Below are 13,909 nucleotides of genomic sequence, written 5' to 3'. Positions count from 1 at the left end.
AGGATCGCGGGCTCATGTCAGGCTAATTAACAATTATTCCATGAAACCGCGTTGGATATGAAGTGATAAATAACCAACGAGCGCGTAGCGCGAGTTGGTTATGATCACTTCATATCCAACAAGGTCGAATGGAATAATTGTTTTAGTATATTCTTAATCGGGTTTTTGCCGCCGATTTTTATTTCAACAATTTTACAGAGCGGAAAATTTTTAAACTTGGCGCACTGTTTTCCATATAAGGTAAAACTCCGACTAATGGCTCATAGTCGGAGTTTTTGAGCCAATCAGAGAGCTAGAAATGCAATAGTCGGAGCTGAGAATATACTAATTTGTTGTAATCAGGGCGACTATCAGGGCCGGGTTGTTCGGAAACCGGTTAATGCTACATGTAACCCAGGATTAAAAGTTAGCCGAAGTATAAATTTTTCTTGCATACAAATGTTTTTCAGTGCTTTTGGGTCATGGGCTGCGTGTGTAGTTTGAGATTATTTAAACTCAAAACAGAAGGCCAAACAATATAAACAGAAAACCTCACAAAAACTCAACAACCCTACAAAATTCAAATCAAAATTCTCGCTTATCCTGTGTTAGCTTAATCAGGCTTTAAACAACCCGACCCAGGAGTTCCGCTTTTAGCCTTGGCTAAATCTATATATTATGTCTGTCCGCTTATGGACAGTGAAAATTAGCCAATGAGCGCCCGAGAATTTCCGCAGTTATAGTAAAATTAGCAATTCACTTCGTTCCTTAGTCCTTGGACCCGATTCCTATTCCAACATTTTTTCTTGTTTTGTCCCGGACTGGTCACGTGTCTTCTAACATTGCTGCAGTACAGTTTGCACGCATCCGAGGTCATCGCAATGCGCTGGAATTTCTTGATTGCTGCAGTTCTTGTACCTGTTATTTGTTTCTTACTTTTCAAATTCCAAGATGGTGATTTTACATTGATGATTTATGAGATGATCGGTCAAGATCCAGCGGTTGCCTTGCGTGGGAAAGTGGTCTGGATTACTGGCGCTTCGAGCGGTATCGGTGAATATTTGGCTTATGAACTGGTCAAATATGGCTGCAAATTAGTGCTGTCTGCGAGAAGGAAGGTAGAATTAGAGAGAGTCAAGAAGAATTGTGCAGGTAAGTTGAATTACGAGAAAAGAACTTGCGCGAAATAGGTGTTTTATAAGCACTGGTACTTTCCACTACGTTTTGATATTAAAGTTGAAGTTTATTGTACTTTCAACTAAGATTTTTCTTTTTCCGAAACCTCCCCTTTACTTAGTGAAAGAATAGTGCTAATTTAAGAGCTGGTTAAAAATCCTTGGAGGTTTAGAGGCTTACAATCTGCTGGGCATCCGTGAAACAGTGGGTGTCTTGAAAACAAAGACCCCCTAAGATCCCTAAAACCCCCTCAGACCCCAAAACTTGAAAACAAAGACCCCTAATTTTGTTACATATTTTTGGGGGGAGAGGGGGGTACTCTTCTCCCCAGTACCCCCAGAAAAATCACCTTTTTCTGAGGGAGGGGGAGGGGAGGCCATTTTTATTTTTCATGTTTTCTGTTTGTACTCCCTCTTCTTTTTGTAACTTTCCCCCAAAATTGTTTTTTTTCTGAGGGAAAGGGGTGGAGTTTTAAAATATGTACCACCCTCCACTCTTAATCTTCTGTTGATAGTATGAGGTTGACAAACTGACAACTTTACTGTACTCCCTCTTGTCCCAGTACTCTCTCCTTTTTCTTTCCACCCGACCTAACTTGCCTTATTTGAGGTGAGTTGGGGAGGAGAGGGAATTTGGAAATAGATCACCTTGGATTTTACAGCGCGTTCAAAGTTAAATGAAACAGTAAAATACTCTGCTTTTCAATGCACAATTTCTGAAAAAGCTTACTCGAATCGACTGGTAACTCTGTTCAGTCTAATTTTAGTTCACTGCTGTGACTTGCAACTTTACACAGACATCGTGAAGCCGTGAGACTTTGTGAGGGGGAGTAGCTTGGAATAGAACTTTTAGTAACCGGTGCCAGTGCTGTGCGTCATCATACATGACCGAAAGTATACAGGAAAGCAGATCCTGCCTGAGCTCTTGGGCAAACTAAATCATGAATCGCTTCCCGAGGAATTATGTCACAGTACATATCTGTTAAACTTTTATTAGTCCCACAACACCTAGCATCAGTCTCACCTGTACTTCCTAACTTTTGGTTATTACTGAATTGTAGGTTTTCTGGTCCCCATGAAGAAAAGATGAGTCAAATTGGATCTTTGCACATTATTCAATCTGTAAATGTTTTCAGAAAATTACAAAAATAAGTGACAATAAGGTAGCTGAATTGCACTCGACTGCACACAAACCTAGAAGGTTATACATTTTCACGCAATTAATTTTAGTGCCTTGTGCATGGTTTCGTCAATTGGTGAAAAAAGTTCAATATCAGACAAGGATAAAATAATTATCTCGCTTGCATGCTCAGGGTTTAACTTTTCCAATCAGTGCTATGGACAAAGAAAAATTACAAGAGTGGCCTCCTCTCTCCCCTCATGATTTTTTTTTGGGGGGGTGGAGGTGTACTGGGGAGAGGAGTAGCCACCCCCCCAAAAAAACTGTAAAAAAAAGGGGGGTCTTTGTTTTCAAGTTTTGGTGCCTTAAGGGATCTTTGTTTTCTAGCCACCCACCGCCCCCGCCCCTTCCACTCCAGGTCTCCCTAAGAAATTTATAACCCGATGGTAAAAAATATTCAAAGTACACCAACCTGTATTAAGTGGCCACCTCCCATCATTGTCCCATTTCCTGCTTATAGGGGTTCGACTGTGTTATGACCCATTCTATTCATGACATTTACCCATAAATTATTAATAATTTTATACCATTTTTTTGTCTCATCCAGCAATAATTTTTTCCTTTGAAACTTATATTTCAGTCATTGCCATTGCTCATGATTCTTCGTTCAAAACAGATCAAGATATTCTTGTCCTTCCTTTGGACTTGCTAAAATATGACACACATGAAAAACGGATCCAGGATGTCCTCAACCACTTTGAAAAGGTATGGCATTCTTAGCTTAGTCAGAGATTCAGACCATTTTGGGGATTATGAAACAATTTTTCTGGTTATGCCAACTGAATCTAAAATCAAGCCTAGATTTATTTTAGGCAGGGTCACAGCCATACACTCAGAAGCTTGGGCAAAATTATTAGAGTTTCTAGTAAGAACTTCAAATTTCACTTGTCCTGCAACAATAATGTAATGAATACAGTGCTTGTTGTTCTTCTCAAACTTTAATTTTGATGCACACTTCAATTAACTGTGCGGCATATTGGTGGCCTCATGGTTAGTGTTCTCGCCTGTGGATCAAGGGGTACAGGTTTGAGCCCTGGCCGAGGACATTTTGTGGTATTCTTGGGTGATAAATACTTTACCTTCACAGTGTCTCTCTCCTGACCCAGGTGTATAAATGGGTACTGGCAAATCTGAAGCTGAGAGTAACCCTATGATGGCCTAGCATCCCATCCAGGGTAGAGTAGAAATACTTCTAGTCACTTCATGCTACAGAAACTGGAGATAAGCATTGGCTTGATGGGTAATGCAACTTGGCTCATATGCAGACTTTTCGTACCTTTTGTTAAGTACAGTGTATATAAAAGCTTCGTTGGGCCACTTTAAGAAAGATCAAACATAATGAAGAACTAGTTTTAAAAACTGAACAGTGTGGTATTTACATGAAGCAGTCATTGTTTTTTTCTTTAAATACATGAAGGTTGACATTTTGGTGAACAATGCTGGTAGGTCACAGAGAGCTTGGCTGGAAAAATCATCATTAGAGGTGGATAGAGCACTTTTGGATTTAAATGTTGTTGGTACCATCTCTTTGACCAAAGCAGTTCTCCCACATATGATTGAACGTCATGAGGGGCAGATTGTGGTGGTGAGCAGTATCCTGGGAAAAATTGGTAATATTGAATTATGGCATTCGGTTTGTTTTTATTACTAATTAATTATGCATGGCTCGCTTGGTTGTTGGACATGGTATAAACTGACTGGGGCAAATACAGGATTTTAGATAAGGGGGTTCAAGACACGAATAGCCAGAAGCAGTCCCGTGTAAGTTGCCCATCCTCCCCTGGGAAGTTGTTAAAATTGACATCCTTGGAAATGGGATTTCAGACATTCTAAGGCCAAGTTAGCGTGTTATAATGTGTTATAAATTTTTTTAATTTAGGGGGTGCGACCAAACTCCTGAGACCTCCTAGATCTGCCCCAGACTGAATTGTCTGTTGATAAGAAAAACAAGCTAAAAGAGCTTTGAACAGAACAAATAATTACCATACTGAACAGTTATCATTTTAGTAATTTTAGTGTTAACATATTGAATTTATCTACCAATATACACTTTCAACTTCAATGGAAATTTTAAAGAAAGTGGCTTAGTTGAGTTGTGTGGCATGTGGATTACAGTAAATTAAACCCCGGGCAGGGGGCGGGGGGAACAGTACTCTACAAAGTTTAATATGGGGAAACTCTGCCCTGAGGTCCAACGCTTTACTCTTTTGTATTCCATTTTGACAGAAAAGGTAACCCTTTTGTATGTTTTCATAACTGGCCTGTATTATGATTAAACTGCTCAGAACAGGGAGTCTTTGTTACTGATTAAGTTAATAGTCATAAGGTGCATCTGTTTGAAATATTTTAATTAATAGCCCTTTTAAATACCTTATGGCATATTTCCCTACCCTTTCATAAAAAAATACTGCAATTTATGAATTCCCTAAGTTACCCTTTTATATACCTGTACCCCTTTTGGGCAGAGCGTCCCCATGTAGGCCATTATAGGGAGTATCCCCTCCAGGAAATTATGTTGTGGGTTAATCTGTGGTAAAAATGATAACTATGGTATTTATTGACATGAGAAGTTTGTTTATATAAAAAAAAAATTCTTCACAGGGTTTCCTTTTAAGGCAACTTTGTCTGCCAGTAAACATGCATTGCAGGTATGTACTATCCAGGATCAAAATGCTGTCGAAAACAAAGTTCTACGAAAATTAATTAATTATTTATTGTAAGGAATTACATTTTTCATTTCTAAGACTTTTCTTCATGAATGTCAAATAAGCATCATGTCTACTCTAGTTATTGTTGCATTTTATTTGTAATCTCCAAGATTTATAAGGAAACAACAGCTTGAATGGTGGACAGGGACATGACCAGGTTGTGTGTCTGAAAAGTCTGCTACAGTTGGGAACCCTGTTAATATGGTCACCAATGGTTGTGAGCAAAAGGTGTTTAGACTGTATTTCAGCTGAACCCAAGGAAGGCTGTCAGAGACACTAAGAGCTTTGTTGCAACGATTTTGTTATTAAAAACATATTTAAAATGGTTTTTATGTTACCATTTACTATGCAGTTTTAAGGTCTTTATAAATGTGTTTGCTTTACTGTACGCAAAGGTGAATTCTAAGGAAATCTCTGAGGAAGTATTCTTTTCTTTTTTCAGAAAAATGCTGATGTCAGCATTCTTGTTGAGATTCAAGGCTAATTATCTCGAAAAAATGTGTGGCTACCCGCAGTTTTCTTTGTGGATTCCAATAGCCCTCGAAAAGATCTACTTTTTCCGCATGGTCCTAACCTGGTGCAAAAACCTTTGTATTTAGTAGGCACCGTCCTTAAGGGGGCGACCGTATTAATGGGGTAGGATCAAATTTCATGACTGGTCTGTTTTAAGTGACGTCTTGACAGACATCACAATTGCACTTTTAAACTGTTCTTTGATAACTGTTCAAAATGCAGGTATAAATTTAAGTTGAAACTTCAGTCAGTACATACAATATTAACAAGAAAAAATGAACATAACTGGTTTGAGTGGCAATATAACTAGGGTAAAATTATAGAAGATTGTACAGGTTGCCATTGGCCATATTAATCGGGAGGCCAGATTAATGGGGTTTTCTTATAAAAAATGTATGAACATCTTGCCGGGATTGGCCTCAATAACAAGGCAACCATATTAACAAAGTGACCATAAGGCGGGGTTCCACTATAAAATTTGGAAATGAGCTCTTTCACAATATGCTTGGGTTATAAGAGTTGAGGAAACTCAATTGGGAGGCATGGAGATTTATATGGACAGGCTCTGTCCCATGGTCTCAGCACTCTAGCCTCATTAAGGAGCCTCCCTATATAGTCCATTTTAGGGTTGTACTCCCCCTTCCCAATCAGAACAAGCATTCCGGTTTCAAGCTCTGGTTGGGGTCATTGCGTTGTGGTCTTGGGCAAGACTCGTAACCCTCATGGTGCCTCTCTCCAACCAGGTGTATAGATACCTGCAAATTTAATGCTGGGGTGTAACCCTGCAATGGACTTTCATCCCATCCAGGGGGGGGAGAAGAAATACATGTACTCTTAGTTGCTTCATGGTGCAGAAAGCTGTTAAATGGGTCCCTGGCTTGATGCAAGCTTCTGCAACCTTTTACCCTACAGGAAACAGTTAGTTTTGTTTCCCGTCAAACCTCATTGCTCCCTTTAGGCTCTGACTGGGGGAACAACACTAAGCATTGGCCAGAAAATGCATCAGGTACTTATAGCCATTATCATTTTGTTAGGGCTACTTTGATACTGCACGGCTGGAGCTGGCTGAGCACAACATTCATGTACAGACTGTTCTGCCAGGACCTGTTAAGTCAAACATTGCTCTTCATTATTTCACTGAGAATATCGATGATGTGAGAAAACAATAGTTTCTTAATGTAACATTGTTATTGGCCAATTATAGATGTACAATTGTGGCAGTTATTTTTGGTCTCAGTTTAATTATTTTTCAACTTTATGTGGTTAATACTTTGCATCAGTTAATTTTTTTAATCTCATCCTAGTGAATAATTAGTTGGCTATTGATAAATTGAATAATTTTTGCTCTAGACAGCTTGACACGAGTACCACAGTGCTGACTTTTATCTGCGTGGTAGAAACAGACTTTGCATGTTGACTATGAAGAGCTACATATATCAACATTCAGGGGCAGATCCAGGATTTTTCAACTGGGGGTGGCTGGAAAGGGGTGCAGAATTAATGGGGCACCTTCCCAAATTGCTGTAATTTGAGAAATAAAACCTAACTGAAAACCGTTTCACCAGAAAAACCAGCAGTGCCACAAAGTAGAAATTACAATGAGGTACCTGTCCAGAGAGTTTGCCCTTATTTCTCAATCTGCCATAATATTAACAACCTTTTTCAATTTTTTTTGTTTTGCTTCTCCAAAAGGGGGGTGGCTAGCCACCCAGTCCACCCCCCCCCCCCCGCTCCTAAATCCGCTCCTGTCATAACCATTTAAATTATTGTATAACCAATTCTGATCACTTTTTGTCGCATGAAATGAATTCCAGTGACTCAAGACTTTTACCCTTGCAGGAACTTAAAGATGCACAAAATTTACCTCAGTTAGGAATGATGTCAACTGAGCGCTGTGCACATTTAATGGCAGTAGGCGTGGCAAACAACTTGGATGAAGTTTGGATTACAGAGACCCCACCCTTACTAATGTTGTACTCAAACCAGTATTTACCAAACCTCTATAGATGGTATGTGTTGCTCAATGTAATAGGAAGACAAACCAGTGAGACAATCTCAGATAGTGCAGAGCGCAGTTGATAGCTCTGGTACAGTAGTCTCATAATTACCCACCCCTGCTCGGTATACTTCCGGTTTGTATCTACCTGGATAGTCTGCTAGGGCTTTTCCCCTTAGCAGTGTGTATGTTTCAAGGTTGTATTTTCATTCAAGGTCCAAAAATTACGTACAAATTACTACTGGTTTTTTACGTTGATTTTCGTTCATTTTAAATTCAATAATACGTTGAAGCAGCAAGCGTGACAATTTAGCTCTTCACGCCAACTTTGTAACTTGATACTTTTGTTTTCCTCGCACAGGCATGTAACATGAAACCCTTGTTTTTCCAAAACACACGGAAGATGTGCTTGTTTTTTGGAGATAAATGAAAGAAAGTTAAATATCTGATGTAGTGATGAAACGGAACAGAAACGATGCTGTTTTACTAAAAATGCAAATTTTCCTATCACCGATGAACAAGGAATAATTTAATTATCAGATAGTCACAAAATACCGCTTTCTTTTTCTGTTGCCACCTTTGTTGTTAACAATAAAACAATTCAAAATTAACACACAACTATATTGATGGCTGAGAAGCGTTTCAACGAAAATTATTGAAGATAAACAGCGCTTCTTGACCGATATGAATGATTCTCCTTTAAGACTGATTGAATCAATTTGCGCTTTCACGAGATGCCACGGAGTCTGCATCAATATTTGAGCACTTTCCTGGTTTGTTTTGTCACAAATTTACAATTTGTGGAGTATTAAAGCCACTAACTTGGGAACTTTCTGGTCTGTCTTACAGACACAATTAAGGCAAGAAATAAACAAGCCGCTAAGGAGAAGCAATACATTTGAACCCTGACAAACACACTATTGTAGATTGAAAACAGCAGATGACATTTGTTGAACCGACCTGTGTGTCATTCTAAAACTTACGCAGCCACAGTAACGTTTCACTTTTGCAATAAAAAGGGACAATTGGCGCCACCTGAAAAAAAACTGCCGTCCTTGGTCACATGACATGACATAGAAAATACCGCGTGGAAAGATAGTGTATAGCACTAACGAGGCTAGAACGCATGCGTCTTACATGTTGAGTTCTACCATAAGGAAAACCAGTCAACATTTGTACGTGATTCCGTATGCAAAGTATCCTCCACCTAATATAGAAGCCACGAACGCTAACTAATCTACGCATGTGTTTAGAGGAAATTAGTTTTGTTCTAAAGAGGATGGTACCACAAGGAGAGCAAGGGGTTACCTGAAACAAATATATAGCTTTGCGATGTTTATATCCAAGTGACGGCGATGGAGCATGTTTCACGTAGAGTGCACATGTACCTTTCCCACCCCACCCACATCACTTCCTTGCCTCTAGACTAATTAATTACTTGAAATTAATTTTAAAAGTAAACAAACATTAAAGTTTACACCTTAACGCCTTAGGCTTGGTGCCTTAGCGGCAGGCAGCCCCCAAAACCATCCCAATAGTGCACTCTGCTCTAATAAAGCGTCTCGAACGTATGCATCGTACTTAAAATGTGTGCACCAGGCACACATACAAAGCTCATGTCTTTGCAGAGAAAGCCATTGTTAGAGAGGCCACTGCTTGCGAGAGTTACAAGTTTGGTTTCAGGACCGGATTCACAGTTCAGATAGGTCATCTGTTTTGTGCGTCAGCACATAAAATGTTAAGTTCATTTGATGTTTAGTTGCCTCTTATTTTTCATATTTACCTGGAGGCTTGATACAGCTGGAATGCATTATTTGTATTCCCATGCCAGGTAAAGGAGACGGTTAGCTGGCAAATACAATTTTTATGTTTCCTTCTAGTGTGATAGTATGCGTTTACAGAGTGAACCTCCACCAGCGTACTGCGGACGTGGCATTACTGCTGGTCACCCGCTCCCGTGCTGCCTTCACTACAGCCTAAGCTATACCCGCACTGCCCCGTGTCCCCAAAGGAACACACCGACATTAACATGGCAAGGAGGTGCAACCGCGTAAATCACCCCTGCCCCCGGGTCCCCCGCGTCCCCCGTACCCCGGGAAGCATTTCTATCAAAACTGCTTTATGATGTCTTTTCTATCTCCAGGCTTTCTAAGAAGTTCTTAATGGAAAGAATAGGAAGACTTTACACGGACAAGAAATCTTTATCGAGGCCAAAAAGTCACAGACTTGCAGAACAGTCATGAAATTATAACACTGTACGTCCCGCGTATTACACGATCGAGAATTCTTCATCAGATACCAAGAAGGAACAGTCAGACTTGTTAACAACCTTGACAACGTAACATTGTAGCTTTCTCGTTCTATATTCTTCACATGACGTCTCTACATGAAAATCGTTCGAGACCTGAAATTCCTGATCACATACTTTTTGGTATGCAACATACAGAACATTAGCTACTATGAGATTTATATCGTGGTAGCGAGGTCAGAGCTGAAGCGCAATCGGGCGAATGTAATGAATATCTACCCATCGTCTTGCACAACACAAGAGAGTGAAAGCACCGACTATTTCGCGTTCTTTTATAGTTACCGTATACCTTTTGAGGTGTCTCGCGTCCAAGCGACGTAGCGCGATATGTAAACCCATCGGACGATGGTGTTACAGGTTGTGAAAAATTCGACAATGTATGTTATTTCAAAATTCTTGGTATATTTCGTAAGCTTTAATTGATATATCGGGGCTTAGGTATCCACAGTTAAACCGTACGCTCTACATAGTTTGGACGCAAGACACCTAAAGATAGACGGTAACCTTAAGTGTGAATACTGACAGCTTTTCCATCTGGCATCATATTTTCAAGCCACTAGCTTATCCTCCTTTAGAAGCATTCTTCATGAACACTTATTAATATATAACAAGCCTTAGCTTTACCTACGGATATACTTCTTGATGTACTTGTTATACTCCTTGGTATACTTCTTGGCCATCAAAATTAAAATTTTGATCAAGAAGTTAAACCCTAAAAGATTTTTAACACATTTAAAAAAGCGAACGACGTTTCAGCGCTACGTTGCGCCAATAGGGACTTTAAGATATGGTACGGCTAGGCTGTAGTACGGCGGCAGATAGTGAAGAACGCTTCGGGTGACGTCATGACGCGCGTACCAGTACGGCTTTCTCGCCGTAGCCTTGCTTTCTACTACGGGAAAGTGCCTGGTTTCACGTTCTCTTCACTACGTGAGTATAAGCCTGCTGTTTACTTCTCATTGTAGCGCTTTTTTCACTGTTTCAACAGCCTAGTTTGAAGATAAAGTTCTTAATCATAAAAATCAGTTCTAAGATCGTTTCTTTGTCATTTGTACAGAAAATTTGAACGATTTTAACACCTACCTCGAGATGATCAATTCAGTCATTAGTATCGGGCTAAACAGCCGTAGATAAGAAAGCGTCGTATGTAACAATCTGAGCTATAATTGTTTATTACTGTTTAAAATGTATTTTATTATAATCGAAAGTTTTGTAATTTCGGGCTTATCACGTAATCGTTGTACGAACAACCTGTCCGTGTTGAAATCGAGCTTTTTTTATATCAGAGTTTATATTTTGTTTTGTGGTTGGAATTATAGACGGTTCTATTAAGTCTTAAAAGGCAATTCTGAGGTCTTGGAGATGTAAGACGGATACAGGAGAAGGAAATCATTGTCATTAATTAGGCCTATTTCGTATGAAAGTAGAATAATCCCTGGTTTCCTTGAAAGTAGCCATTTTTGTAAAGACACGTAGAGACTGCACATACCGTTGCCGTACAGCAAAATCTTAATCATTTGAAGCTATTTGAGTTTGGCAGGTAAAACACCGTTGTCAGCCTAGTCCCTCACGGCCAAAGTAGCCGTGGTAGCAATTCAACTCGCCGTAGCGTAACTTAAAGTCTACACAACGTGCCTTCAGCAGACCCATCTGTTTACATAGTATTGCCCTTTAAAGATGGACGAGGTTTTTGTGATATCCAGAATAATCAAGGTCGAGGTAAGGGTTATAAGCCGAGGCCGAAGGCTGACGCTGATAACCCTTACCGACACCTTGATTATTCTGGATATCACAAAAACCGAATCTAATATTTGTTTTATTATACATTGACATGATTATTGTATGATCTGCAGCTAGATGACGTCACAGGCGCTGATTTCTAAAATTCACTGTACGCTTTCGGCCATTCAGAAAAGAGATAGTGAGTTTCATGTATGATAATCTCATGTAACGGTGTTTCAACTCATGCAGTGTACTCTTCCAGCTGATACAGTGCAACCCCGCCTTACGGTCACCTCGTTATTACGGCCACTTTTTTGTCCTGGCGAAACGCCCATACATTTCAAGAAAACCCGGCTATTACGGCCACCCCGTTAATGCGTAAATAATTAGGAATTTAAGACCGCGGAAACTGTCAAACTTTTAGGGCTAACAAGAGATTCCAGATTAAGTTTTTCTGAACATGTAAACTACGCGTGCAAGAAGGCCAGTCAAAGAATTACTGTCCTCATGCGACTTAGGAATCTAATCGCTATTAAGGCCAAACTCCAACTATATAAGACAGCTGTGTTACCTTACCTTACATACTGACACCTAGTGTGGCATTTTTTGTAGAGCTAGTAACTCGCGCAAATTTGAACGATTACAAGAAAGAGGTTTGAGGGCTGTGTACAATGAAAAACAAGCTAGTTATTCTCAAATAATGGAAAGGGCCAAGCTGCCAACCTTGACAAACAGACGTTTGCAGGACATTTGTATTCTTATATATAAATTAAACATGGACTATGCCCGATTACTGTTTGCAATATTTTTAATGAGCATAACTCCAGGCACAATTTGAGGCAATCTGATTTTTCCACTCCAAGGTATACCTTTGTAATGTACGGTAAGCAATAACTGCGATGTTTAGGACCCAAATTATTGGATCAGTCAATACACTTAATGAGTTTATAAGGCGCATTCGTGTGCAAAGATCTGACTAGCTATAGATACATTACCTATAATATATAGCTTTATATTAAAAATATTTTAGACTGCATTTTGTATTTTTCATACTTTAGTGTAGATATTTTCGTCTTCACTTTTGTATTTTGTATTAGTCTGTGCTCCTTTATTAGTATGGGTTTCTTCATGGTTTATTATTATCATTATCATTATCACCATCACCATCATCATCATCGTCATCGTCATTATGATCATCATCATCATCATCATTATTATTATTATTATTATTATTATTATTATTATTATTATTATTATTATTATTATTATTATTATTATTAACCACGACAGCGACGGTGACGAGAACATCGCCTGGAACCACGGTAATGACGTGCACTTGCGCTCGGCATTCTGGTACAATTCAGTTCAGTTTTCCGTTCTGCACAAATTAAGAGGCCCTGCGCCTAAGAAACGACCGATGATTTCCGGCTAAAAAATAAAATCGGCCGAGTTTTATCTCCCAAGCAGAGGTTACCGAATACTATTTAAAAATGAATTTCTTTTGTTTCAGTTTGGCTTTAAACCAAAAATATTGAGCCACAAACTTTTTCCGTCTGATAGCAGCAAAATCAGGCCGAAAATAAGCCCCCGCAAAAAACTGTTCAGAAATTACTATCGCAACGCAAAATAATGAGAAAACTACACAGTGTTGAAGTAAAAGGCCTTTTAATGCAATATCATTCGATAAACATCAAAAAACTGCCGAAGCGATTAACAAATAAAGTTTCAAATATTGCATACTAAATTAGATGGAGTGTTGGAACTGATTTTAAAATAATTATTTCTCAAAAGTTCAACGCTTTTGAAAGCAATCACAGTGATGAATTAGACATTGGAGGGATATACATCACGTTTCTGGAAAAACATTTTTCGGCGAAAGTATATTGACTTTGTACAAAGCGTTCAAAGTTACCGTATTTACCGTTATCCTGCTACTTCGGCGAAACACTCCTCTTTTGCCAATACGGCCGTGGATAGCGTGGTAAACGCCACTTTAAACCTTGCTAGGCATTTAAAGACCATCCTGAGTAGAAGAACGTAGAATTAAAAGAGAAAGGAAGATGAAAAATACGCAGAAAAAGAAAATAAAAACTCGAAATTACCATCTGCTAACGAAAGTTGAATCTGGAAAATGTCGTGGCGTGACAGCGGCCATTGACGTCATTTGTATAAATAGCGACGGAATCCAAACGAATGCACAAAAAGGAAAACAATTTTTCCCGGCCAGAAAACGTTTAGTGGAACAATGTTATGTTATTTTTCACAAATGATGGTCACTGAAAAAGAAATACTTGCCCAAGCGCCACACCGTTTTGGCCGCAGCGTGAT

The 13,909-nt window shown here is 39.2% G+C and overlaps 1 protein-coding gene across 2 annotated transcripts; it reads left to right on the top strand.

Moving 5' to 3' along the window:
* Positions 1-797: 797 nt before the first annotated feature.
* On the top strand, positions 798-12,617 carry LOC110052405 (dehydrogenase/reductase SDR family member 7-like). 2 transcript variants are annotated; one of them, XM_020758529.2, is made up of 7 exons: positions 798-1,131; positions 2,915-3,039; positions 3,752-3,944; positions 4,936-4,982; positions 6,590-6,709; positions 7,395-7,564; positions 9,695-12,617. In XM_020758529.2, the coding sequence occupies exons 1-7, from the start codon at positions 861-863 to the stop codon at positions 9,792-9,794; spliced, it is 1,026 nt and encodes a 341-aa protein (XP_020614188.1). In that variant the 5' UTR covers positions 798-860; the 3' UTR covers positions 9,795-12,617. The 2 variants fall into 2 exon arrangements, with proteins under 2 accessions (XP_020614188.1, XP_020614189.1); XM_020758530.2 differs by having other exon boundaries at positions 802-1,131; positions 6,590-6,661.
* The last annotated feature ends 1,292 nt before the right edge of the window (positions 12,618-13,909 follow it).

Source organism: Orbicella faveolata, unplaced genomic scaffold (assembly GCF_042242905.1).
Source record: "Orbicella faveolata isolate gen_17 unplaced genomic scaffold, um_ofav_v1 contig_1, whole genome shotgun sequence".
NCBI classification, from domain to species: Eukaryota; Metazoa; Cnidaria; class Anthozoa; order Scleractinia; family Merulinidae; genus Orbicella; species Orbicella faveolata.
The sequence above is the reverse complement of the archived record's forward strand: the minus strand, read 5'-3'. Positions and strand labels throughout refer to the sequence as shown.

What these genes read in the sequence shown, in the direction of transcription:
- LOC110052405 (XM_020758529.2), top strand. Translation starts at nt 861, where the DNA reads ATGCGCTGGAATTTCTTGATTGCTGCAGTTCTTGTACCTGTTATTTGT. An exon ending in TCCTCAACCACTTTGAAAAG is followed by an intron (nt 3,040 to 3,751) that starts GTATGGCATTCT and finishes AAATACATGAAG; the next exon opens with GTTGACATTTTGGTGAACAA. An exon ending in CAGTATCCTGGGAAAAATTG is followed by an intron (nt 3,945 to 4,935) that starts GTAATATTGAAT and finishes AATTCTTCACAG; the next exon opens with GGTTTCCTTTTAAGGCAACT.